The following is a 25,726-nucleotide window of genomic DNA, read 5'->3' as shown; positions in this document are numbered from 1 at the left end:
CCTCACCCTTCTCCATCCGTGTGTTCTTGTAGTCATTGCTGCATCCTCTTACAAGTTTATTCCTTATTCCAACACATTCACAGGAGGTCCAATTGACCGTTATTGAGTATGTTGTTGTCATGTGTCTCTCAATCTTGTCTCTGGTTGTCCTCATGTGAAATCTCATTCTGTCTTTGCAGCATGAAACAAGACTGCTACGGGTTAAGGTCATCGCAGGAATTGATCTGGCTAAGAAAGACATCATTGGAGCCAGGTATGCTCATTTTTGAGCTTCTCAAACATTCTTCTGTTACAGGTGAGGGGTTCAGGTGAGTTTGATGAGTGTTGCGACTGCACAGCAAGAAGCTCCCAACATGAATCTGATTGGAGATGAAATGTTAAGTTGTCTGTGTTGAAAGGTTATTGGCAGATTTGGAACACATTTTCAGGAAACCTATGAAATGGGTCAAGGAACAAATTATTGAACTTTTAATATATAAACTATGTGTATGTGACTCAGGCTAGATCTATATAACTCTTTGGTCATGCTAGTGTGCGTAGGTTTGTTTGGAGAACTCGCTGAATGCTTTTTAGGTCTCAGTATGATCCCTCTTCTCTAGTGTTTATTCCCTAGTAACTCATTTCTTCTCCCAGTCGAAACATTAAGGTTATTAGTGACTTATTATTATTATTATTATTTTTCAGATAGAAATGTATTTCAGGGTGCTTTTGACCACCTGCTCTCATGTCGTTTGAGGTGTGTTATCTATCCAAATGCAAAAAAAGAAGTGGCCATGTTTAAGTGACCACGTAATGTTAATTTAAATTTTCTTTGTCCATCTCTTGCTTATCAAAGTTGCAGATAATGATGCATTACACAGTTTTGTCACACTAAATTTGATTGTGATATTGAATATGATTGAAAATTGAGCCTGTTTTGCAATAAGTCATTGCAGATTAGGCAATAGATAACAGGCTGCTGATGAAGACTATCATTGCTGGCTTAATAGTTACCACAAAAACCATGTTTCTTAAAGCAATATGCACAAGGCGAACACAACAGTATCTTCTACATTGTTTTGTGCAATAATTAAAAAAATACAATGTTCTGGAAATATATTAATGGTGACGCAATGATTATGCAAGGCACATATATCTATACAGCAGTAGCTTAGTGATATTCTATCAGCTGTAACTCTTTTGTCTGCAGAACTGTTTAAATAACCATAACTATTCTATAACGTTGAACCACCTGAATGAAACTTTTACTGAAGTGGTGAAGCTTTGATCAATGATTACATTATGTATCTTGTCCTTTGTTGATATGATGTCTGTTTCTTAGCTTTTGGTAACACATTATATGTCATAAAGTCTCAAGTAAGATAATTGTCATTTCCTACTGTTTAATGTGTTTTGGTTTTAGGTTAAATGCATGTGAGGTTGAACACATTTTTTTGTCCTATATTTAGCTGGCTGCAGGTGCGTGGCTCTTTGTAGTATGCAATCACCTGCCCTGCTGTAATTAAGGGGGTAGGATGTTAATATTATACACTGTGACCATGGTTCACTGCTTTATTACGTGTGCTCAATGTCATCATTACATTTTCTGTGACAATATTATTATAATATAAAATATAATATATAATTTATTTATAAAGCACTGTATTTATAAAGACTGTAAAATTAGAGTAATACAAACATTGAAAATAATAAATACATGGAATTAAGACACGAAAGTAGAACCGTTAAGGCTAAACAAACTAAAATTACTTATAACATCAGCTGAGTGGTTGTATAAAAGCCAAAGAGTAAAAGTGCGTTTTAAGAATTGTTTTTAAAATGGACAGCGATGATGCTTGTCTAACATGAAGAGGGAGGGCATTCCATAGCTTGAGGCCACAGACTGAGAAAGCCCGGTCTCCTCTCATCGTCCTCTTTGTTTGCAGTTGGTCTGCTGACCTTAAGGACTGCAGAGGAACATAGGGGATTAAAAACTACGTACGGAGGGGGCAAGACCATTTAAAAACAAAAAGAAGAATTTTAAAATCAAGGTAAAATGGGATTATTATTGTCATGTGAAGAAAACAGGAAACATACGGGGGTGCACTGAAATTAAAATTTGTGGCGAAAGCTGAATAATACAGAATATCAAATGTGGTTAACGTTTTACAATTTCTTAAAGATTAAAGTTTAAAAAGATTCTTCAGCCTATGCTTTGAGGGAGAAAAAAAGGTTCCATGACACTGATAGTTTGATAGTTTTAGATGGTTTGGGTGAGCACTTGTCGCAAACTGCAATTCAACTCTCACCCTTCGACTGGAATGCACGACTTGAGTTTGGCAAACAACAGACTTATGATGTTGCTGTTACGTTCAAGTCCAAATGTCATTTAAGACATGGCAGTGCGCCATGCTCGGTAAAATGCGGTGGAAACCCCAGTGGTTGTGACGGAGAGACGAAGCAGATGATGGTCTTGAAACAAGAGCGCAGAAATGTTGACACAAAGTGAACATTACCATCTTGGAATAAGATGTGATAATAACGATCGCATTCGCAGTAGAGTCAACTAGTGATGACTTTATGAGGCTTCATGAAATGGTGTCCTTTTGTCAGAGCCTACTAGATCGCACTCTCTAGTCTGAAATCTTTGGATTTGTACAAGAACCACAACAAAACCTTACACCATTTTTAAACAGAGCCCGTCACCTGTTGAGCTCTGAAAATTAGGAGCACTGCTTCATAAAGCCAAAACAGCCCATCATTCCCGATCACTCCAAACAATATATATCTGTTTGAATAATGCTGTCAATGTGTATGTATATTATTATTATTAAGAGACATATGGAATTGTGTACACTAGTTTTGTTATTAGTCCCCAGCTGCTACATAATTAAGCGTTTGGGTATGAGAAAGCAGAGAATGTTGGACATGCCGAGCCTGTGAGAGTCCCTTGTATGCCAGTGTGCATGTGTTTGCATCCTGATGCCCTGCTGGCAGGATAGTTCTGTCTGACTCACAAGAAAACTGAAATGAAGAAGAACTGAATGAGGTCTCTCTGTGAGTATCTACCGCATGGGACAGTTGTGACTTGGCAGCATGTCACATCTCAATACTACTGTCCTGTCTTCCATATGCTTGACCAGTTCTTGTGCCAGTCCTGCTATTTTTGATTGATGTTATTCATTTTAATACAAGTTAATACAATTATTTTCATGTTAACTGAGATAAATTCATTATTAATCAAAATAGACTTCCAAGTTATTTTTGTATAGACTGTTGCCATACCAAGCTTATGCATTCCTCAACAGGATTTAGGGGACGAACACAAGGAGTCTTAGTGCAGCTTAGGCACAGTGAAACCTTTGTGATTGCTTAGTCATAGCATCTCACTGAGCCACTCTGAACTTAGTCCCAATTTGAGACAGGACTCTGCTTTGAAACAATTAATTTTCATGCTGTGCAGTTTTTAGAATTGATCTATCGGTTCAGCTCTCTTCCTATAAGCTGAGATTTCTCTCTATTAACTCAGGGTTTCCACTGGTCACATTCGTAGGTAAGAAACAAGTCAGATGCGTGAATGTGCTTATTTCAAGAAAACACCCAATAAGTCTGATGACGTTAGTAGTTGAGCTGTTGATCTGTGCTTCCTGCGCTAACCATTATGGTGCTTCAACTATCACTTGTAAGGGAAAAACAACACAATTTGAAGTGGTTGTTATAAGGGATGCTCCGATCGATCGGTCACCGATCATAATGGGCCAATCTCAGCGAGAACTGTGGAAAGTCCGTAGTGGAAACCGTCATTAAAGCAGTGCTCTCTCTGTCTTTTAAGTCCCGCTACAAGTGGCCAGTATGTCAATATTTCATGGACATAGCAGAGTCTTAAGAGATTCATCAAAGTGCTACGTCTCACATCGAATTAAATGTTTAGATCGGTACTTGGCATCTGCAAGTACAGATTTATCAGTACTCGTACTCGTGGTATTGGGATGTCCCTAAAAAGAATTCACAAAAATGAAGAAAAAATACAATTCCCTAAGATAAAACAGAATTTAGCAAAATACAGAACAGATCCCCAGTTAAGGCCCTTGCACAGTAAACCAAGTTTGAGTTAAAAGGAAAGGAACTAAGACAGATGCACTCATGGCTCCCCAGTATGTGTATTTGTGTAGTGCTTTTATTTTGTGAAGCACTTTGTGTTGTGTTTAAAGAGTGTAAATAGTCTTGTGAGCTGTCTGACAGTTAAATTTGGATTTTGAAATATTAAAAATTGGCATTGTCAAATTTTATGAGTAGTATCTGCAGTTAGAGGTGGGCGTGAAATTAGCTTAAAGTCGCATGATAAAGGGTGTGAAAAAGCATGAAATGAGATTTGCTGATACCTGCAGAAACCCTTTAACAGCCATTGACAAATCTAATTTTTGTCTCTACAGTGATCAAATTCTTTTACCTTTGTTTAAATACCTGAATGGAATGGAATGTTTTTTTAGGTATCAGTATGATCCCTCTTCTCTAGTGTTTTTTTCCCTAGTAACTAATTTCTTCTCCCAGTCGAAACATTAAGGCTATTAGTGACTTATTATTATTATTATTATTTTTCAGATAGAAATGTATTTCAGGGTGCTTTTGACCACCTGCTCTCATGTTGATTGAGGTGTGTTATCTATCCAAATGCAAAAAAAGAAGTGGCCATGATTTCGTTTTCATAACTGCAACATTTTCTTCTGTTAAAAACAAAAACAAAAAAATTGACAACAATAGTATCCAGATGTTCATGTTTACAGTGCAACAAATACAGTACAGTACGAATACAGTTGGATTCACATAACTAGTTAAGCCCAACGGCTCTATTTTTAAAACTATCATTCTATATCTAAATTTTGGGTACTTCACTCACTATGTGTCCTTTTTCAATTTTTTAAAAATTATTGTAAAACCTACAGTTCCTCACTCTAAAACATATATTATAATGTCATGTAAATGCTTAATGCACGTTATAATCACTCACCAAATCGTAGCAAATCCAATTTACTGGTTCAAACCAGAAAGAAACGGTGTCCTCTAGCTGAAGCTGTGCTGTTCCAAAATGAAGACTCCTTGATACTGAATATCAGTTTATCAGTCTGTATTTTGTTTTTGTGTGTCTGCAGTGATCCCTATGTCAAACTTTCTCTCTATGTTGCGGATGAGAACAGAGAGCTTGCTTTAGTCCAAACCAAAACTATCAAAAAGGTGAGTTCTGACATCTTTTGTTACTTTTCTTGTTTGTGTCTTCGAATAGACTACATAGACCATGCCCTAGTCCCCTAGTGACCTATTTTTGGGGATAGGGAAGCTAATATTGTCCATTCTGACTACACCTCAGGGATAGCATTTTCATTTGACATTTTATACATTTCAAATTACATAAAAAAATGAACAATAAGGTTTTTGACGTAGTCCATAAACAGCCATGACTACTTAAAAAAAAAAAATACCACAGATGTAGTACTACTGTAGTCAATCCTCTACTGTGGACATTTTTGCTATCGTACATATTATAAGATTGTTCATCTTATTTTACTGGCAGCCAAAGCTCTGCCATAATCTGGCAAAGCCTCCATGCAGGCAGGCATATGCCGCTAGTGGCCATACTTGCCTTATGGGTTATAAATAGCTGACAATGCACTGCTATGTGGAGCAGAAAAAAGAAGCTTCACTACTTGACTCTGTAAGCTTTCTGTTTCTATAAGTGGGACACCTTTGAGGCGCTTTGTTGTTATTGCAGCCATAGATTTCATTTGTATGAAGGAACATACCTTCTGGGAGAAGCGCAACACACAAAATACTAAAATGGGCACACAAATTATTAGCTCAGCCTTCATATTTTTTTGTGATTTCCAGAGTACAAAATATTAGTATTTATTGAAGTGCTAGATTTGAGATTTGTCAAAGGTTTTGAGGTACTTTGGGTTCATTTGCAATTCTGGTGTCCCTGCAATTGTTTTTACTGGGACGATATTTCTTCACTCATGTGATGGTTTTATTAATCAGAGAGTCTTCGTTCGCATTTTAGTGTTTCTAATCACTGATGGAATTTTAATGAGAAAGTGCTACATACTTCTCAGACCAATAAAATAAGTACTGTGTGAGGTTTGTGTTTGTTTAACATCTGCCTGTTTGTGCCTCAACATGTTTTAATTATATGATAACACTTGGTTTCAGACTCTAAATCCGAAATGGAATGAGGAGTTCTATTTCAGGGTGAGTATATTTGAAATTTTTACTTCAATTTTTACCGATGCTTTCTTAGTATGAACTAAGGAGGTCTGAAAAGTGAAGTACTTGTGACTTTAGAACTGCACCTAGTACTGCTCTATTGAGAGCAACACTGTGTTACCAAGATATGTACATGCTCTGACTCAGCTGAAGCTCTGTCCACATTTCTTCAGAGCCATTGTGTCATCACCTTCCACGCCATTGAAACAGAGCATTGACAAGTTATGATGCAAAATGTTTGTGCAGCTTCTGGCCACTTCTTAGCCCTGCCTCAAATAAGCATTTTAAACTCCTCAGTATCTAGCGCTCTAACAACAATATCTGTTTATACATTTATAACAAATCAGAAATAGGAAGTAGGGTAGACATTTAAACTACCCAAACTAATATAGCTCTTCATTTATATTGAATTGAATTTGCATCAAAATATTAACCTCAACTGGTTACGTGTGGGGACGTTTACACTGGTATGTTGATATATTGCATTATTTCAGCTGATGCATTATTTGTCATCTCCCCACTTCAGGTTTGCCCTCAGAATCACAGGCTACTCTTCGAGGTGTTTGATGAAAACAGATTGGTAAGATTCAATCAACAATACCACTAATTCTTTTAAATGTCATTCCTATTTTGCAATAGTAATGCAAATACTTTATCTATTCATGAGTATATAATTTCCATTTCCCCCCTCAATTCAGTTTTTTCTTTTAAATGTTGATGCACATGACATGATGTTGCAGAAACTTGATGTTAATTGGTCATGATGGAGCTGATCTTCACCAACATGCTTTGTTTCATTCGAAATGCCTTCTTTTCTGCGCCTTTACTGTTCATATTGTTTCATGCACATTTAATGCAATGGTCCGTTATCTCTCTCTGAAAGAGACAGTGCTTTTCACAACCTGTGAAATACAGCCAGTTGTACCACTTCAGTTGCCATGACAACTCTTCACAAGTGTTGCGCTAATTAAAAGCAGCACAAGTTGACATTTATTTTTCAATGTTGACAGTTGCGCAATGTTTGTTTGACGAATCTTTAGGGGATGGCCAAGTCTGCGCAACGCTTTCCTCTTGTTGAGTTCTTTTTTGTTTTTTTAAAGTTGTTTTTCAAATAATTGCTCTCTTGGTAGATTGTTGGTCACCCTAATTTAAGCGTAATCTATTCTGATGTATTATATCTATATGGGTCGTATTTCAGTGGTGTGGCATACATGCCTTTACATACTACATAACTCTCCACATTCAAAGGTAAAATCTACTTTTTATGGTTGTATAATCAATCTGCTGCAGCAAGAAGGCACGGCACGCGTTTGGAAGCTTGTCCTTATATGTCCCCGGAGCTGCATGCCTTGTAGTTCCACTAAATCTTGCCAGCGGTTGAACTGTTCAAAGAACTGTTTAGGCTACAGTTGTAATTAAGTTTCTGTATGTCTACATAAGATTGTTTTTAATGACCTCTAATGATGTGTTGTTTCAATATTCTTGATATTTTGGAATTTGATATAGGGGGTGATGCTAATAATAGTTCAGGAAAACACATGTCCTTGGATTTTGATTGCATGCAAAGATGACGGTGGAGGGAAAACTGTTATCCCAGGGTTCTACCCTGCATTTTTCCCAGCGTTGGCTGTGTCTCCAATAGGGGTGGGACCAGCATTGTGCCGTTTTTTGACGACAGGGAACACAAAAACATAATCGATTCTACATCCTTCACGATTCTACATCCTCCTTTCTATAGGTCCTACTGCAAAAGACTTAGTCCTACTTCTGACGGTGAAAAAGCACTGACATTGAAGTCATATTTCACTACATTTTGCCAAAAAAAGCTGAGAGAGCGAAATCCCAGTGTAGGGGGCCCTGATACTCCTAATGCGCTGGGGAGAACCCTGCATCTACTTTCGTGTATGTTCGTATCACCATTGTTATGTCAATTTAGTCAGTATTCTTTGTATATGTTAACTTTTATCCCATGTAGAAGTCTTTTAATTGCAAAAGATATTCTGTTGTTTCATTGCACAATCAGCATCAGAGCAATGATAACCTCATGAGGCATTATAACTACAAAATAAAGGAAAATGGTTTGAGGAGTGCAAAATACAATAAGAGAGTGCATGTATCCCCTAGAACAGTACTGCACTTTGTTTGAAACAGACGTGTTATGTCATTTTGTTAGCTGGGCATTCTGCCATTGCCCCACACATTGGCATTTTGTTTCTTTAATATGGAACATCCTCCATAACATTTCACACAAACATTTATTGACTGGGCCCAAGACTGTAGGCTGTGTGCTTTAGCCAAATGCACTGTTTACAGTTTCTCCCCGTCTTAGCTTTTGCTGCCACAAGTGACTGTCTCCTGATACCCATGTATTCTCAATGTTTTTCTTTTTATTCTCTCATACTATACAGAAGCATTCAGTTCATAGCTAAGTGAAACAAAAAACAAAAACAAACTGCCATAGACTAACTGTTGACTAAACATCATGGGAATACAAACGACAGCACTTTGTACAGATTGGTGTGATCAAGTTTTTGGTATGATGCAATGTGAGCCTGGAAAGGACACTGTGCCAGAAAGGTTCTTAGATTACCTAAGCATGGCAAAGTGCTTGCCTCAGGAAATGTTGAGGTCATTTAGATTAAAGTTTACTAAATAAAGCATTTATTGTGTTCTAGTCGGTTACTTAACTGTATAAAAACAGTTTATTTACACTTACGAATTTAGAAATATCATGTTCTTATTCATACCCTCATTTTAGTTACCTGCAGGTAAGTATGGTCGGCACAGTTCAGGGACCTTTATTTTCAAATGACACGCTTTGGAATTGACAGTTAATACAGCAAAATCTACTCTCTCTATCTTACGAACTTTACTTTGTTTAACCTCATCAGCACTCACTTTGGTTTGCTTAGTACTGTAATTAAACACATACTAGCCCCATAGTTTTTTTTTCTCTGCATTTTTTTAATGTAAAAATGGGACCTATAATGGTCATTGTAGCCTTGAGAACTTTGCTATTCTACACACCAGATCTGAAATGTTAACCAGATTTTCATGTTTGGTTACCTTAGTTAATTTTACCATATATTTTTTTAATGTTTATCCTCTTTTTGTCTTTGTCAAACGTTTCAGAACTCAGTATCTATTAATGTAACTGCATCACGTTCAACAGTTGCTTCGCTCAAAACACACGCAGGGCAAAAAACACATGAAGTAGGAAAACATTCAAATGATTATTGTTTTAGATGCATGTGTCATACACTCACATTTTACCTTGTGTTTTAGCCATTAACATTATGAGTGGACTGGTTAGCACTAAAGTTCAGTATAGACTAGCACTGAGTGGTAAATCCATTTGTTGTCACATGACAGACGGGTAACCTCACTGTCACCCAGGAAACCAGGAGTGCCCGCTGATCTTATCCAATCATGTCAGGAATGCTGACCGTCACTCGGCTGAGTCTATTTCTGCTGCCTGTCGCTAGTGCTTGTTGTGCTAACATACTAGTAAAAAGGGAACCCTCTTCTGCTCCTCTTTGTTTTGTTTAGTCTCCGCAACACTCCTCTCTCACTCCAACTCCATGTCGACGAGTTCTGCTTTCTTAGTGCAGTCCTTTTGTGTGGTGTGACTTAGCTTCCACTTCTTATGTGGAAAAAGAAAGTTGAGGAAGAGTCTCATCGAGTGTGGGAGGGTAGATGGGGGTTGTGGGAGGGTGGGGATCAGTCATCAAGCCAGCCAAAGAAAAGAAGTGAGCGACACTGTGAGACAGTAGCCAGAAGGGAGAACAGCCAGTCAGAGAAGGAGCAAAAGGAGAACGAAGGCTGTGGGATCGGAGGTGAGAATGGCTCGCCTGCGCTTGTACTTTGGTTCTGGCCGGAGTAACACTGCCCCTGAAATACTGGAAGGAGACTCTGAAGAGCTGCAGGATGGCACTGGGCTGGCCTCATTGCTTCATGATCAGCGAAATCTGCTACAGAGGACATCGTTAGATGACCACGTTCCTCCAAATTTTTCTGGTTCACGCTCCGACTCCTCGCTAAAGCGCAGCTCTTCCATGTTCATACCACAGCTTGCTGCTTATGTTGAGCCGCGGGCCACAAAGAGTTCCTCTGTGCAAATTTCTCTTCAGCGCTCGGATGGATCAACTAACGGAGTTTCCACTGGAAGTACTGATGGTGTGCCCCCACCTAGTTACACTCCACCAGGGCCAGCGCCTGCCTATCCAGAGCCACTGGATCCTGACGAAGGCCCAAGGCAGCCACCTCCTCCTTACTATAGCCCACAGTCTTTGAACTCAACGCAGTTTTCAGTGCAGCCAATTCACAGGGTAATTAGTATTGACTCTAGTTGTGATGCTTCAAATAGTGGTAGCCAATCCGGTATTAGTGTTGGCGGTATTCGTATCCAGAGGAAGTCTTGTGATGGTGCCGACATCCGTCATCTCAGAATCCTCCCGTATGGGGCTTCAGGCTGGACAGTGCAGCAACCGAGCAACCTTGACCAGTGCTCTCATCATGACAGTGGAACTCAGCGGCTAGTTTTTCAGCTACAGCAAAATCAGAACCAGGATCAGAGACGATTTGGACAACAAACTAATGCATCACAGCAGGAGGGCACCAATGTCAGGCTTTTTGGTTCCGTTGGAAATCGGATGGACAATCACTCAAGAGTGCAACCACAGAGGAGCTTGTCACATCAAATGCTTCTGCTTGAAAATGAACAGAAAACTACAGATGCTGTGAAAGAGCCTGTCAAGGTTGATTTGAAACAACAGAGACTTAATGCTAGGAGTCCAACTAATGGCTACACTTTTAAAATCAGTGGTGATAACCCCAAAAGGCAGCCCTGTTTCAAAATCTTCTTTAACCAGCATGGAGATTCAGCACAAAAGGAAGGTTTCAAGGTTTCAACAAGAAATGGTTCAAAGGTAAACATTTTAAGTGGCTATCTTTTGAAAACTTTTCACTGAAAATATAGTTTCCACAGGCGTTAGGTTTTGTGCTTCTCTGATAGAATATGATAGTGTTTTACTCAGGGAAGATTTTCCTTGGATTTATAGTTGTGTTTATAAATTTGGAGCTGAAATTACATGCATTTTCCCTGATGTTAATATCAATCTTATTCAATGTGCACTTGTAACTTTGTTTTACTGGACTGGAATTCTACACAAAGTGGCCACTTTATTGGAAGATAGATAGAAGTTTGTGCCTGAATGATTAATTCTTCCCTTATGGCCTTCTGTGTTACTGGAACATGACACTAGGGTTGGTAATTCCCTAAACCGCAGCCATTGTTTTTAGGTCTTGTTTGTTTCTATCTTTAGTGCCTTCCCACTTTCATTGCCTTTCTTTTTAGAATAACCAGGCAAAATCTCATCTTCAGCTGGTGAGTTGTCTGGGTTGGACGCCAGTTGGCTAGTCCTAGTGCTAGTGAGGCACTTAGGTTTTGCCCCTAGATATATTATATAAATCAAAGAAATTGAACTGGTCTTTGTCTTTCGTTAACTTTTTCCGATTCAATTTATGCTTACGCTAGACATGACTATTCCACACTGAAACTCGGGAAAACACTCCTTAAGAACTGTTTTCTTTGTGCATCATACACCTGAGATTAATTTTGAAGAGAAATAACTTGAAACTTTGAACTTTTGAAGTTGAAAAGATTACCAAATCATTGTAATATGTGTGTTAAATAACCACCTTGCCCCTTGTTAACCGCTTTCATGAGATCATAAATAACTGTGGCTACCTCAGTAACTTTTCTCTTGACCAGAACTTGTCATTGTGTCTATACATTTTTCATTCATTCCTTATATTCCTTGCAGGCCAAATGCAGTTTTCGGTCTGCCATTTGGAGAGATCACAGAGAGGGAGAGAGAGATCATTAATATACATAATCATTAGCAATGCTTCTACACCTATCTGACATTAGTGTCACATCAAAACAGGAGTTAATTTTGTTTGCTGTGCCTTAGACGCTATCCAGCTTCCTCTTGTTCATTAATAACAACCTCCCACCCTGCCTGAGTGTAACCCGGCCTCAGGAGGCAGCTGCAGGCTCAACCATGACCCTTTGATGACTCTGCACTTATAGCCCACTGCAAATAAATACCTCTCCACTTTTTCAAGACAAAAGAAGTCTAATTTCTATAACACATTATCACGCTTAAATACACAACATTTATTTTAAAAAGTACACATTACTTTCAACAGGACATTTTTAGTTTTGAAAAGTGTTTTTGTTTATTATCTGTACATTTTATGGTGCACTGTTACTATCTGTATATTGAGGTGACATATAGGTGATGTTTTTTAAGTTTTCTAGTTCCTGCAAGAGAATTTCCTGGCTTTCTCCTAGTCAAAAACGTGTATGTTTCACTATTAGTTTGGTTTTTGCAATTTATATTATTTGTCATACAATAGTCATACATTCCTGCAGTGCCTTTTTCATGCTAATAAAATTTTAATGTAAAAAAAAAAGACGCAGACCAAAATAATTAAGAGAAATCATGCAGTCGCCTAAAATCACCCCTTGAAAAAGCCAGTTCACCTTATTCTGAACATTATCTCACTGGTCTTCTTCAATTCACAGAAAGTGCTAAAGGAACAGAACAAACTTGCTCTTCAAAACACTGTCTGCCAACCCCCAGCATTATTTTTGTTTAAACAAATTGTGTTCCGCATGCAGGCTTCAACCAAGAATGGGCTTTTCCATCTCGGACAGGTAAACATTGCCCCCAATTGAGGCAACTGCTGTTCAGCTCAATCATGTGTCAGCATTCCTCCTATCCTCTTACACTGCTTTTTGAGTATGGCAAAAGGGTGGATGTATGTACGGGAACAAATCTTTCCTGGTTCTTCTCCTGTTGTTAAACCGACCCCTTCCTTTTGCCGCCTGTTGTGACTCTTCATCTTTTTGATGCTTTTCCACGCTGGGTTAATTGGGGTTTCTTTTTAGGGGGTGAAAAATCTCAAGTCTTTCACTTGAATGCTTGTTAGAAGTCTTTTGGTCATTGGCTGAGAGAATCATAAGAAATAAAGCATCTCTCTCTCTATATATATATATATATATATATATATATATACACACACAAGGGTTCATAAAAGACTTGGGATTAATGTTGAATTGGGTTTTAACTGACACAATGGAATACCATTCTTGTCTTTGATGGTCTTCTTCAAGTTACCTCAAAACTTCCCTTTCTTTCCCTTATTGGATGGAATGTGTATATTGTGAGTTTAGAGTTGCACGATTAAAGGAAAGTCATAAATGTAGAAGCCTTTGGTAGAAGCCTTTAATGGCCAATGTTTGTTTGGTCATGCCCAGCGCACAGCTTAATTCTTTAACATGCGAGAGGTTTCACTTTGTGTTTAATAATGTACAATGATTTGGAAATTGAAAAGATACTAATAAGACAATAGGTTAAATACTGAAAGAGTACATTTGAGTTAATTAAAATCGATTGATGGTTAGATAAGTAAAATGTCTATTTCTGCTTCTCCATGACAATATCTAGCCATTGGTGTTCTTACTTGTGCAGGTGCTTCATGAATACAATAATGTAATATTGTTGTATATCCCCTGAAAAACACATATATACTTGTGCAGCCCACGCTATCAACATAAAAACAGTTTCGTGGCAAATTGCAACGATAATGCTTGAATTGTTTTTCTTTGTCTACATAGACCAGAGATGACTTCCTTGGACAAGTCGATGTCCCTCTCAGTCATTTGCCGGTGAGTCAAATTCTTTTCTCCACTCAGCAGTTGCTTATCTTTCATTTTCTCTGATGACTTCACCTCTGTTAATTCGAGCACAAAGAGTGTGTTGCTGTCCCATGTGAGAATGTTGTTGCCTGCATTTTCCTGTTGTGATAAGATGTTGCCCTGCCCATTCAAATAGAAGGAGTTGGGCCCTCCATGCGGGGTTACTTAACTTTCAGAACTATGTGTTAGTATTATCTATCTGTATTTGATTTGGACTCAGCCTCTGTTGGGCAGCTGAATGGATTGTTGCGTAATTTTGTTCTGTTAAAGTTGTGTCACTTATGGGGTTTAAGAAGGTTAATTAGCAATTAGCAATAGCAAAACCCAAGAGATCCTAAAGCAGATAAAAGCTAATGCTGAGTCAAGGCTAATGGATTGGATTTTTTTTTTTTTGGGGCCAGGAGTTCATTAATGTTTTAATCCCACAGTTGGTGATGTTTTTAGAATATTTTGTCTGCCCTGATCAGTTTCTCTGTAGAACATATTCAGGAGTAATGTGTTTGTTACTCATTGCATCAACAGCGATGCTTGATTATTAAATCGCCGGTATTTCAAAGCTTGATTGAGTTGTGATATATTTGTGTGACTGAAAAATGTTTCCTGTTTGTAATATCAACATTACAAGTTGATTGCAACACTGTCTATGAATCGAAGAGTAGAATCTCTCGCTCATGTTTTGGTCATGCGTGATGCATTGTGGACTCATAACTCATCTTAAATTGCAGACTGAGGACCCTGCCTTGGAACGTCCTTACACATTCAAAGACTTCTTGTTGCGCCCAAGAAGGTCAGTCGTCTTAACTGGGGGTGATTGTTGACTACAACTTTGTGAAGGTTAAAAGCTTTCCAATGGTGTGCGAGATAAGAACCTTTTCTCCTAGTGTTACCTTACACAGTGAAGAATGATAGAGGCCATCTGGTTTTAACAAGTTGTTTAAACATTACCCTTATCCGATGTCATCCTCTAGCCACAAGTCCAGGGTGAAAGGTTACCTACGACTGAAAATGGCGTATCTGCCCAAACAAGGAGGACATGAGGACGAAGCTGGAGAAATTAGGGAGGAGGCTGAGGTAAGGCCTCGTGGCTTTATGGAGCTGTTTTTAACTGCTCTCCCACAATTACCTAAGATGTGGTTTGAAATGGTGTTGAATGGTTTTACTTAAAAACATTCCCGCTTTTACTTTTATTTCTTTCAAAAGTGGTTTTCATTCTCCCACTGAAGAAATGGTGCTGACAAAATCATTTTTGTTTCTTCAAGAATTCAGACAGCAGTTACCGCCAGAATCAAGTGAATGTCTTTTCTAGGTCAGCATCTGGTAAAACCATTTGTTACAGTGCCCCTAATTCTGGGAAACAGAATTTTCTCTTCTTCAACCCACTTTGTGATGTTGGGATCAAATGAGCCAGACTACTTGTGAATGTATAAATAATCAGAGACACGTGTTTGTAATATTTGCATCCGCCTTTCAGCGCAATGAGCGGTTCAATTATAAGGTGACATTTCGCAGTCAAATGTTGCTGTCTTTTAGTTTACGATGTTCCACCCTTTGCCATGTATTTTCCCCTGCACAAAGTGGCATTTATCGCACGTCTCACTGATGAATCATGGATTTGTCGTTCCCATCTCTCACTTCACTTTTGTGAAGCTTGTTAGGAGAGTCGTGCATCTACACTTTTCAGCATCTACACTTTATTAAAAGTGCACTTTAATTTATTTATTTTGTCCATTTTCAAGGGATGGGATGAATCTGCTGACTCTGGTTCCCAGCGACCTCAACAGCTCTTGCCACCATTGCCTCCTGGCTGGGAAGAAAAAGTGGACAACTTAGGACGCACCTACTACGTCAACCACAACAATCGCACCACACAATGGAAAAGGCCCACAAACATGTATGTGTAATTATATATGTTTTTGAAACCTGAAGTGTACAGTTTGTCCCAATGTAACACTTGCACCAGTGTTACTGTTGACTGTTTGGCATAACAAATGTTTTCTCTTAGGGATGTTATTTCAGAGACCGAAAGTGATAATCGTCAACGGCAGATCCATCAAGAAGCTCATCGTGTTTTTCGATCAAGAAGGCATATCAGCGAAGATTTAGAAAATGAACATGTGGAGCCCAGGGAAGTGGATAATGTGAGCTGAGAGAGCAAGCGCTTTAAAATCAGGTGACATGTGAGGTTCTCACTGATTTGTGTCGTCTTTGTGACTTCTTAAGTCCTGGGAGCTCATCACTGAGGAGGATCCGAATGACAGTTTGGCGCAGTCGCTGCCTAGCACCTCTTCCGCCCTGACACCACAGCCTCCACCAACACCAATCTCTCAGAACTTCTCTGATGATTTAAGTCTACGGCTGTCACTTTCCCCTGATTCAAATAGTGAAATTCCTGGAACCAGTTCTGGACTGGTGAGTCACAAGCTTTATGGTTATATATCGGAAAAAATTTAAAGTGGTACATTTAGGTCAAGAAAATAATTTGGGTAATATAAATGCCCCTTTCTTCTTCCACCACAGACACAGTTGTCCAACAGACTTCGGTCCTCCAGTATGACAGATGGCGTTAGTGATCAGGCTCTGGCTCCTCCTCCTACGGTATTTATTTTTCACCCTCTTCATTTTTGTCCCTATGCAATTGTCCTTTTTCTGTGGTTGAAATACTTCTTGTCAAAGACTGTGCATTTCTCTTGACACTTGTTCCTTCAATACTGTCGGGGTTCCATCTCAGATTTCCTGCATTAAATCTACCTTTCTCTAATAGACTGCCGTTGCAACTTCTCCACTTTTCCTGCCTAATATTTCCTTTGTACCTTTTTCCATTTCCCTCTTTTACTCCAGCTCTTAATCGTTTTTCCTTCCCTGTTGTACACCTTGTGATTCACCTTCAGTCATGTGTGAGAAACTCTATGACTGTGTCAAAAGAATGACGACCACAGGAGAAACTATTGGCGGGGGAGTAGGATGAAGCACTACAGTTCTTAATAGTGATCCCTCAGGTGTTGTGAGTCACAGCGTCAATGGAGATTCTGCTCAGCAAACTTGTCACACGGTCAGAGTCTGATGTGGGTCATCTAGTTGAGTCATGCTACAAATGCTGATGTCAGCATATCCCATGAATGGCAGCCCTGTCAGCAGCCTAAAGCAGTTGGTTGCACACTATTGGTGGTGACATTTGAAACTGGAATTTGAAGCCACAGTGGGATATCAAATAGAATTAATGGATATGTTTGTTTTTACTTAAAGGGGCCCTTGGATCCAGTTTTTCATCAAAGTACCGTAATCAAATCTCCTATACGGATAGAATAGCGTCACATCAAAATAACATTTTAAATGATTTCAAAGTTGTAACTTATAACTGAGCATCTGATCCCCTTCACCTTTCAACTCACAAATGTCAATCTTGGATGCATTTAAAGTATGGATGCACCGATCGCAGTTTCTGACCAATCACTCATCACGATTTTTGAAAAGCCTTGACCTGCTAATACAGTTTTTTTTTTTTTTTAAATAACTGAGAACGCAGGTTCAATATTTGAAACTTGTTGTATTGAAAAAATTATACCAGTGAATACACTTGGATTAGCTTTAGCTTGACCAGCTATACAGACTGGGTGAAGAGCAGGGTGGCGAATTAGAGTTTGATGTGACGAATCAGATTTGTTGTGTCAAAAAGAGTTGAGCGATGTCCCTCCACAACTTCTGCTTTGCATGAATTGCATATTGTGATTCTCTGCACCTGTCCACTCTGCACCGTTATATCGATTTGTGCGTCCCGATTTTAAAGCAGCTTAAGCCAGTCTGCATAAAAAAACATAGCTGACTTAGGTGTCATCCTGGTACAACGTGTAAGTCCACATGTAAGTGGAAATGCAATAATAATGGTGAGACCACTTGACACCACACAAACTCCTTTATATATCGTAGGAGAGAAAATAATAATACAGGCAAAACAAGTGTTGACAGCTAGGCCTTCAGTGAGCGATAACGAAGGAAACGTTTTAAGGCTATTGCATAAAAGCAAGCCGATTTATGTGAGTTTTTACCTGAGATTTAAAAGTGGTGGTACAAGTGTGTTTTGGATCTTCACTGGCAGACTGTTCCAGAGTTGTGGAGCCCGGCATTAAAAAGGCTTGATGTTCTTCCTCCTTCAGTTCCTATATTTCTTGTCGTGAAAACCATAAAGTTCAGTTTTATTCACCCAAGAGGAGTTCATTGGTGTTTTATTATGTGGCAAGAATCATAGTATTCACTTCACGTGACAACAGCTCCAGTCAAGAGATTCACAGATTCTGACATCAAAGTTAGAATCCCAGTCACCTAGGTCTGTGACAAAGCTCAAAGTCTATAAAACCAATACAATGCAGCTCCACGTGTCTGTCAAACAGCCCTCAGCGTGTTTGCAACAAAAAAATAAGACTACTGACTTTTTCAGCAGCACTGTGTTATCGGTCCATGGAGCCTTCATACCGTAATTTTAGAAATGGCAAATACATATTCCTATAGGTCATAGGTATAAACGCACTTCTTTCAAGACTATATTTTGCAGTGTTTTATCTTCACGAAGTTGATCCATGAAGACCATAAGTGGCACTTTTTACAGTGCTTGGTGTGTCATGAATCCCTTGATTCTTTGCAGGTCATATGAACGCTCTTTGTGAGGTCACGGAGCGTATAGTTCGCTTGTGCAGGCTTACTTTTAGAACTAAAAAAAACTTGGTAATGGCTCAACATGGTTCTTTCACCCTTCACCGTCGATTAAGGTGGCATTTGATCTTGCTAGCCCTTTAGATTACTCTTATACCACGGGATACTGTATGTGGTCCTTTTAAGAATAGCATGTCATCCAGTATTCCCATTGTGCCACAGAAAATATTGACTATTTTGAACAGTTAAATGGACATGTTGCCCAACGTATAATTTATATGATTTATACAAAAAAGTTAAGAGAAATGGTGAACGTGAAAGTGTCACTATTCCTCCTTTAGTCTCCTGAGTCCTATTAATTGCTAATGCCATTCACCAAATTCTTCTTAAATGGAGTATCAGTGAAGTTTGTGAGGAGTCCAAATATAACAATTTTACAAGCTAGTTATATAATACACAGAAGCCACTGTGTGGAGGAGTCTGACTGTAGTTGAGCATAATTTTTAACTGAGGCGCAGATTAAGGCTGATGCATGAGCTGTGGATTAAATTACTGGAGGAGAGTGTCTTTTCCTTCTACAGCGAAGTACAGTACCTCTGCAGCAGCTCTTTGCCTGTCTCAACTTGGTTCTGTTTTCTCTCAAAAATGTTCTTTCGGAATCAAAACTGAATGACACGGACACGTCTCCGTTGGGATGATTGTCACGTTCTGTAATTTGTGTTCTTTAATTCATTTCTGTGTTGACAGCCTTCTAACTCTCCCGCCATGATTAAATATAATAAAAAAAATACAGATTTCCCTCCCTTTCTGTCACTCTTCACCTCCTCTGCGATTGAATATGTGAGCTTAATCATCCATCACTCGGCCTGATCCACAGCCTGATTGCACCCCCTCACCTCTCAAACTTCGCAAAAATAAGACATTGTGATCTTAAAACAATAATTAGACAAACATCTTCCTATGTTGTCTACCACCAGCGGAGTTCCCACACCAGAAGAACAAGGGCTCAAACTGTCTCAGGTGGTGAGGAGTCAACGGTAATATATAAGTTTATTTCAAGTACCAACCCTGTCAGTTGCCTTTTTAGTTTTATTCACGCATTGGATCTGCACATCTGTGATGAAATTAGAAGACAAACCCATTCACATCAGGGAGTCCATTGTTAATGTTTCACTCTGATTAAATGTTTACTGATTGAAAGGTGAAAATGTGTGTGTACTGGTACACTGATGATTGATGCATGTTACTGAATAATGGAAAAGCAAAACACCGCAGTTCATGCAAGCTTTGTCAGGGTCAAGTGTTTGGATGTTTTTTTTTTCAGTGGAAATAGCACACAGATGTTTTGTATTTCTCATGTGGTTCATTTTCTACACATCCACCCACTGAGAGTTGATTTTATCTCTCCTTTGCTAATCCTCTGAGCTGCATGTTCTGTACAATTCAAGTGGAACATTTTGTAATAATGTGGATAAGGATTTACATCACTGACATCTTGAGCAGTGTTCTGCCACTGACCTTTGAAAACGTCTCGCATTTTTCAGTCTCGCTTGGCTGTTCACGCACGCAAGTACTGATTGGCTGTCTGTGCTTTCTCTTTACACTCGGCCAGTCTCCCTCAGGGACAGCTTACACCTTGACCACCCCTGGCCTGCCCCCTGGATGGGAGGAAAGGAAGGACGCAAAAGGACGAACTTATTACGTCAACCATAACAACCGCACCACAACCTGGACTAGGCCAATTGTGCAGGTACAGCAGGTCTGAACAGCTGGAGCCATCACATGCATGGGACTGGAGTTACCACGGCTCCGATGTCATCGTGTTGCAGCTCCTCTTCCATTTTTCCCCAGTGTTTCTTCTTTGTGTGTTTGTGCAGAATGGTGATCGAAGGTCCGCATCTTTTGTTGTCCCACCGCTCCTTTCAACTCTCTTTGCCTGTCGTTCTTCTCCTCTGTGTAGCTGTTTGTTGGTCGAGTGCAACTTTGTATTGGTCCAGTCTTTAACCCTAGCATGGTATTGCAGCCATGTTCTTTTCTTCCCACTCTGGTCTGTAGTTCATGTCATTCCCTGTTTCTATATTTCTTTTCCTATTGCTACAGCTGCACTCAGGTCTTCCAGCTGGGCTGTTGATGAGATTAACCCGCACTCCATGTCCTATCCTTCAAAGTTGAGACATAACCATGAATATATAAAATGTGTACTATAGAAAGTTTTTGGGGGCCTTTTCCAGTGCAGCCGAATACATCGTCGACATCGTGGTTCAATGTGGAGGGCACCCTCACAGTTAACAGCACTTCAAATTTGTCTGATGACAAAGTGTCATTCTCACTCACAGCTGACTGAAGATGGTGCGAGCACTTCAGCTGCAGCTTCAGCATCTGGTGGAGCTTCAGCAATGGCACCCATCCCCTCCACTTCCAATGCCTCCAGCAACCATCTCCATGAGCCCCAAGTCCGACGACCGCGTAGCCTCAGCTCCCCAACCGTTACCCTTTCTACCCCCTTAGAGGTGAGAATTAGCCGCATGTAGTGCTGTCATTCTTCCCCTTTTCCTTTCTTTACTGCTCCACAATCGTTTAATCAGGGGTGTCAAACTGATCCTCAAAAGGGCCTCAGTGGGTTTTTGTTTTAACACTGCAAGCACATACAGGATAACCTATCAGGTGTCGGATGATACCAACAACACCAGCCTGACAATCGATTGATGACACCTGACTGGTGAGAAGGTGTCCCCTTGATTGGTTAGAACTAAAGCCTGCACCCACTGCAGCCCTTTTGAGGACCGCTTTGACATTCCTGGTTTAGATAGTCTGACCTCACGGAAATCTAAATGACGGCAATTGCATTTGTGGTGGGCTCGTGTCAATGCAGCATACAAGATCCATAAAGACTGCTGTGTATCAAGCATATCCATAGTTACTACTCTGAGTAGATCAACTGGACGTGTTCAGCTTACACAGCTTATCTGAATCAATTGAGTAAATATTGAAATTTATAATATTTAAATTTATCCAGCATTCAACTTTGTTTTAGATTTCCACATGATCCATGGACCTTATTCACATACCTCAGCTGCATCCTGTTTATTCCTGATAACACATCAGTAAACCACCCATCTTCCTGTTTATGGCACATCATTTCCCTTTCCCTCCTTATACTTGCATTTTTGCTAATTGACGAGTTTAATTACCCGTTTCTTAGCTTGCGATAATCTCACCCATGTCGCTTTCACCGAAACCATTCTTCCATCTAAACAAGGCCTTAAACGTGCATTTGATTTCATGTGTTGGGTTTCCTCTGACTAATTTTCAAAACAGCCCAATAACTAGGGTTTTGGATTCATCACTATCAATCCTACATTTTTTTTTTTTTTGCGGTGAAGTGAGTCGCTTTGTTTATTATGAAAAAAGAACCACTGTTTTATCTTGATGATTAACTTTTACCTTTAGAGATCTGGCTGTGACTGAAAACTAACACTGATTGTAGGAGTAAATAACATTGATTTCTCTTTTTATTCATGAAATTATCATCACACCTTTTTTAGGGGATTTTTTTTAAGGGCTTTCAATTTATTCTAAGTTAATATTCTAGTTCAGGACATTACCTTTTTTAAGCTAAGAACAGTAATACACTTATTAAATTATTTCAGGGTGCCAGCAACAACGTCCAAGTGAGGAGGGCCGTGAAGGACACGTTCTCCAACCCTCAGTCGCCGCAACTGTCCCCCTATAGCTCCCCGAAATCACAACATAAAACACAGCAGAGCTTTTTGCCGCCTGGCTGGGAGATGAGAATAGCCCCTAATGGACGGCCTTTCTTCATCGATCACAACAGCAGAACAACCACGTGGGTGAGTGATCATGCAGAGCCCTATATAGTCTGCTTGTTTTGAAGTGAATAGATTGATAATCTGAAATTTCAGTCCAAATGAATTAAAGGAGGCAAATAGTTGATACTAGAAATACACAAAGAAGCAACAAAAAACACTCTGTCACCATCACAGCATTCCCATTTCATTAAAGGGCATATTTGATTGTCATACTTATGATATTTTAATATGAATATTTTAACTTGCCCTATTTAACACACTGTAATCATTACTATTGTAGTGACACCCAGTGGTGAAGAAGGATGTAACACGTGAAGTTGTGTGTTGATTCATTTTAGCCCCGCTAAGAGACACTAATAGTACTGTACCTTTGGACTCTGGTGTTGGCTCTATCATTTATTACCCTAAAAGAGTTGATGGAGCATTAGAAGCAAATGTAATGCAGCTTCCTGTTGATGGGCCGTTAGAAGGGTATGTAGAAAATACACAAATCATAGTGACAAACGTGTCAAAATGTCCATACATAAGCAGCTCATGAATCCCATCATTCTTTGCAGGTCACATGAATGCTCTTTGTGAGGTCATGAAGCACACAGATTGCTTATGCAAGCTTACTTTTAGAACTAAATATCTCGGTAATGGCTGAATGTGGTTCTTTCACCCTTCACCATTAGTTAAGGTGGCATTTCATCTGGCTAGCTCTGTAGATTTACTGGTATATTGTGGGATCCTGTATGTATATTGTTGCTGTTCACAGATTCTTAAACGCATTACTACTCTTGTTAAACATTGAACAGAAGACGCATTAGACTGGGCAATATTTTTAAAGTTGTGTACTTTTCACCTCTTGGACGCTTTGACTAGAAAATTCTACATATTCAACCTCAGGATTCATGAGCTTTTTTGTGGCGAAAACAGGAGGATCCAAGGTTAAAATATCCAGTCCATATGAGGAACAAGAACTCCATGGAGCCTGGAGAGCTAGGACCACTGCCTGTGAGTAAAACACAAATACACTGTGGTTACCATCGCCATCAACATCATATGGGTCTTTTCATGATCAAGCTTTTGTGTGATGCTGATCTAGAACTGCTGTAGCTTAATTTCCACTTAAGGAAAGTTGTCTTCGATATCAATGTCAACAGCGTGAGAAGTATAGTCTTGTGGCCAGTATATGTGCAAAGAGAGTTATTATCTGTTTGAACTCATTCGCACTGCCATTTAGGAAATTTAGAAATAAATAAAACTTTTTTTTTTATTGAACTACCCTTGAAGAAGTGCTTCTTTTCATATAGCCAATATAAGTTTAAATTGTAAAATCCATCAGTTTTTCTGGAGTTGAATAAATGTTGTCTGTGTTCATAGTGATAGCTGAAACCCTAATTCATATTTAAAAAACTGTAATATATTCCCAATTAAAAAAAAAAGTATATATATATCAAAAACGGCTTTAGGGTCACAGTAATGCCCATTTGGTGCGACCACTGGCAGCGACCTCCCTTTTAATTCTACTCAGTGGTGTATAACTTAGGCTTGGTGCTGTGTGTGTATGTTTGTGTGCGCGCGCGTGCGCCTGTGTCTGTATGTTCTCCCTCTTCTTTCTCTTCCACTTTCTCTCTGTTATGGTGGAACTAATGTTTGCTACTTCTTCTACATCTGGCCTGTCTGTTTGGCAGCACCTACCAGAGGAGGTTGGTTGGCTTCCGCACTCTGCCTGCCTACCTTCCTGTCTGGTCCGTTCCGGTCTGGTCAAATGCCTGCAGACAGCCTTGCGCTTTTCATGTTCTTACTTCTCTCCTCTTCTCTGTTCTTTCTCTTATGTCATGAGCATGGATGGACTTAACCTTTTCATTTTCTTCTTTTTTGGCCCTGCTTTCTCTCTATGAGCTCATCACCCCCACCACTGCCACTATCCCTTCAGTGTGTGACCAAACTTTTTAGAATTTGATGAGGGGGCTTGTAAATTCAAAACAAGAACGTGTTTTTTCGGGTAAAAATAAATGAATGATGAAATGATAAATGGGGGGAGGGAAATAGAGGTAAACAACAACTACAGAACACTTTTGTGTTTAAAGAAGAAAGTGGCTAAATGCTGCATGCCATCAGCTTTTCTCCACTCTCCCAGTGGATCTGACGTCCCCCAAGTCCTCAGGAAGATACACATTGTTGATCAAGTTGTCTGACGTCCTCTGTCCTCAACCCTTTCACCCTGAGCTACTTATTTTAATTGCCTGGTTGCTGGTGCTGTGGGAGCATTTGTGTGTATGTGTGACACTGCTCTGAGTGGTCACCCGTCAGTGATGGTGTTCTGGTCTGAACCAGTGGTGGTGATTAACCTTCATGTCGTGGTTGTATCCCTGCCTTGCTGACGTCTCAGACCTGACTCAAATAGCAGAGAAAATCCTCTTGGTTCCTTTCAGGTCTTTGATTGAGCTTCCCTTTCCTGCAGTGCTTTTAGCAATTTGATTGTCATTTGAGTTCAATCAAGCCTAAATTAAAAAAAGGAAGGCTGGATTTAAGAAAAGAAACAAACTATTTGAGTATGGACTGATGTGAAATTGTGTACAACTAAGACTAATGTTCAAATATTTACTCACTTATCCTATTGTCTTTTTTTTTAGCCTGGATGGGAAGAAAGAGTTCATTCAGACGGCCGCACCTTCTACATTGACCACAGTAAGTTAAGATATACTACAACACTTTATGGAGCAAAAAGTTTGGTCATGACTTGAGCACTCTGATGTTATGTGTGGAGATCCAGGTTCAATTTGATCATTGTCGTGTTCAATATTAGAATGATATTATTTATAAAACTTCCAATTAGATGAATCTTCTTTAGTTCAGCTCTAACCCTATGTTAAATACAACTTTTCTTTATTGTTATATTTGAGAATTCTTTTTAGATTTGCTTGTTTCCAGCATGAAGCCAGTGATGTTCATTTTGCATTGCTCTTTGACAAGTATGCGCTGGCCCCTCTGGACTCATAAATGTTTTGCCTTGTTAGCATTCAATGAAGTTAATGTTGTTTTTCCTTTACGTCCAGACACAAAGAACACGCAGTGGGAAGATCCTCGCCTTCAGAGTCCGGCCATCACCGGACCTGTGAGTAGTTTCCCTGCATTGTCTACATGTTAAGTGTTCGCCAAATCATTGTTGTTACACGGAAATAACAAGTTTTTTTTTCTTTGAATGCTGAGGTTCAGTATTTTGCTCACTATCGTCAGAGCTTGTGGGGAAAAAAACAAA

At 39.4% G+C, this 25,726-nt stretch overlaps 1 protein-coding gene across 7 annotated transcripts in view; it reads left to right on the top strand.

The window, feature by feature from the left end:
• nedd4l (NEDD4 like E3 ubiquitin protein ligase) overlaps positions 1-25,726 on the top strand; it is a 34,572-nt gene that overhangs the window by 2,156 nt on the left and 6,690 nt on the right. The window contains exons 3-21 of one of the 7 annotated variants that reach the window (XM_053855862.1): positions 180-253; positions 5,130-5,211; positions 6,184-6,222; positions 6,764-6,817; positions 12,830-12,961; positions 13,925-13,975; positions 14,731-14,792; positions 14,974-15,076; positions 15,742-15,896; positions 16,008-16,143; positions 16,226-16,414; positions 16,523-16,600; positions 19,627-19,686; positions 20,262-20,399; positions 20,986-21,159; positions 22,300-22,500; positions 23,398-23,475; positions 25,101-25,155; positions 25,524-25,582. In XM_053855862.1, the coding sequence (XP_053711837.1) occupies positions 180-253; positions 5,130-5,211; positions 6,184-6,222; positions 6,764-6,817; positions 12,830-12,961; positions 13,925-13,975; positions 14,731-14,792; positions 14,974-15,076; positions 15,742-15,896; positions 16,008-16,143; positions 16,226-16,414; positions 16,523-16,600; positions 19,627-19,686; positions 20,262-20,399; positions 20,986-21,159; positions 22,300-22,500; positions 23,398-23,475; positions 25,101-25,155; positions 25,524-25,582 (1,920 nt within the window). Of the gene's footprint in view, positions 1-179; positions 254-5,129; positions 5,212-6,183; positions 6,223-6,763; positions 6,818-9,971; positions 11,166-12,829; positions 12,962-13,924; positions 13,976-14,730; positions 14,793-14,973; positions 15,077-15,741; positions 15,897-16,007; positions 16,144-16,225; positions 16,415-16,522; positions 16,601-19,626; positions 19,687-20,261; positions 20,400-20,985; positions 21,160-22,299; positions 22,501-23,397; positions 23,476-25,100; positions 25,156-25,523; positions 25,583-25,726 lie in introns of those variants that run through there. The other 6 variants (XM_053855870.1, XM_053855878.1, XM_053855844.1 and 3 more) reach the window with 6 other exon arrangements.

The sequence above is a fragment of the Synchiropus splendidus genome, chromosome 1, assembly GCF_027744825.2.
Source record: "Synchiropus splendidus isolate RoL2022-P1 chromosome 1, RoL_Sspl_1.0, whole genome shotgun sequence".
NCBI lineage: Eukaryota > Metazoa > Chordata > Actinopteri > Syngnathiformes > Callionymidae > Synchiropus > Synchiropus splendidus.
Note: the sequence above shows the minus strand (reverse complement) of the source record. Positions and strands in the feature narration are given on the sequence as shown.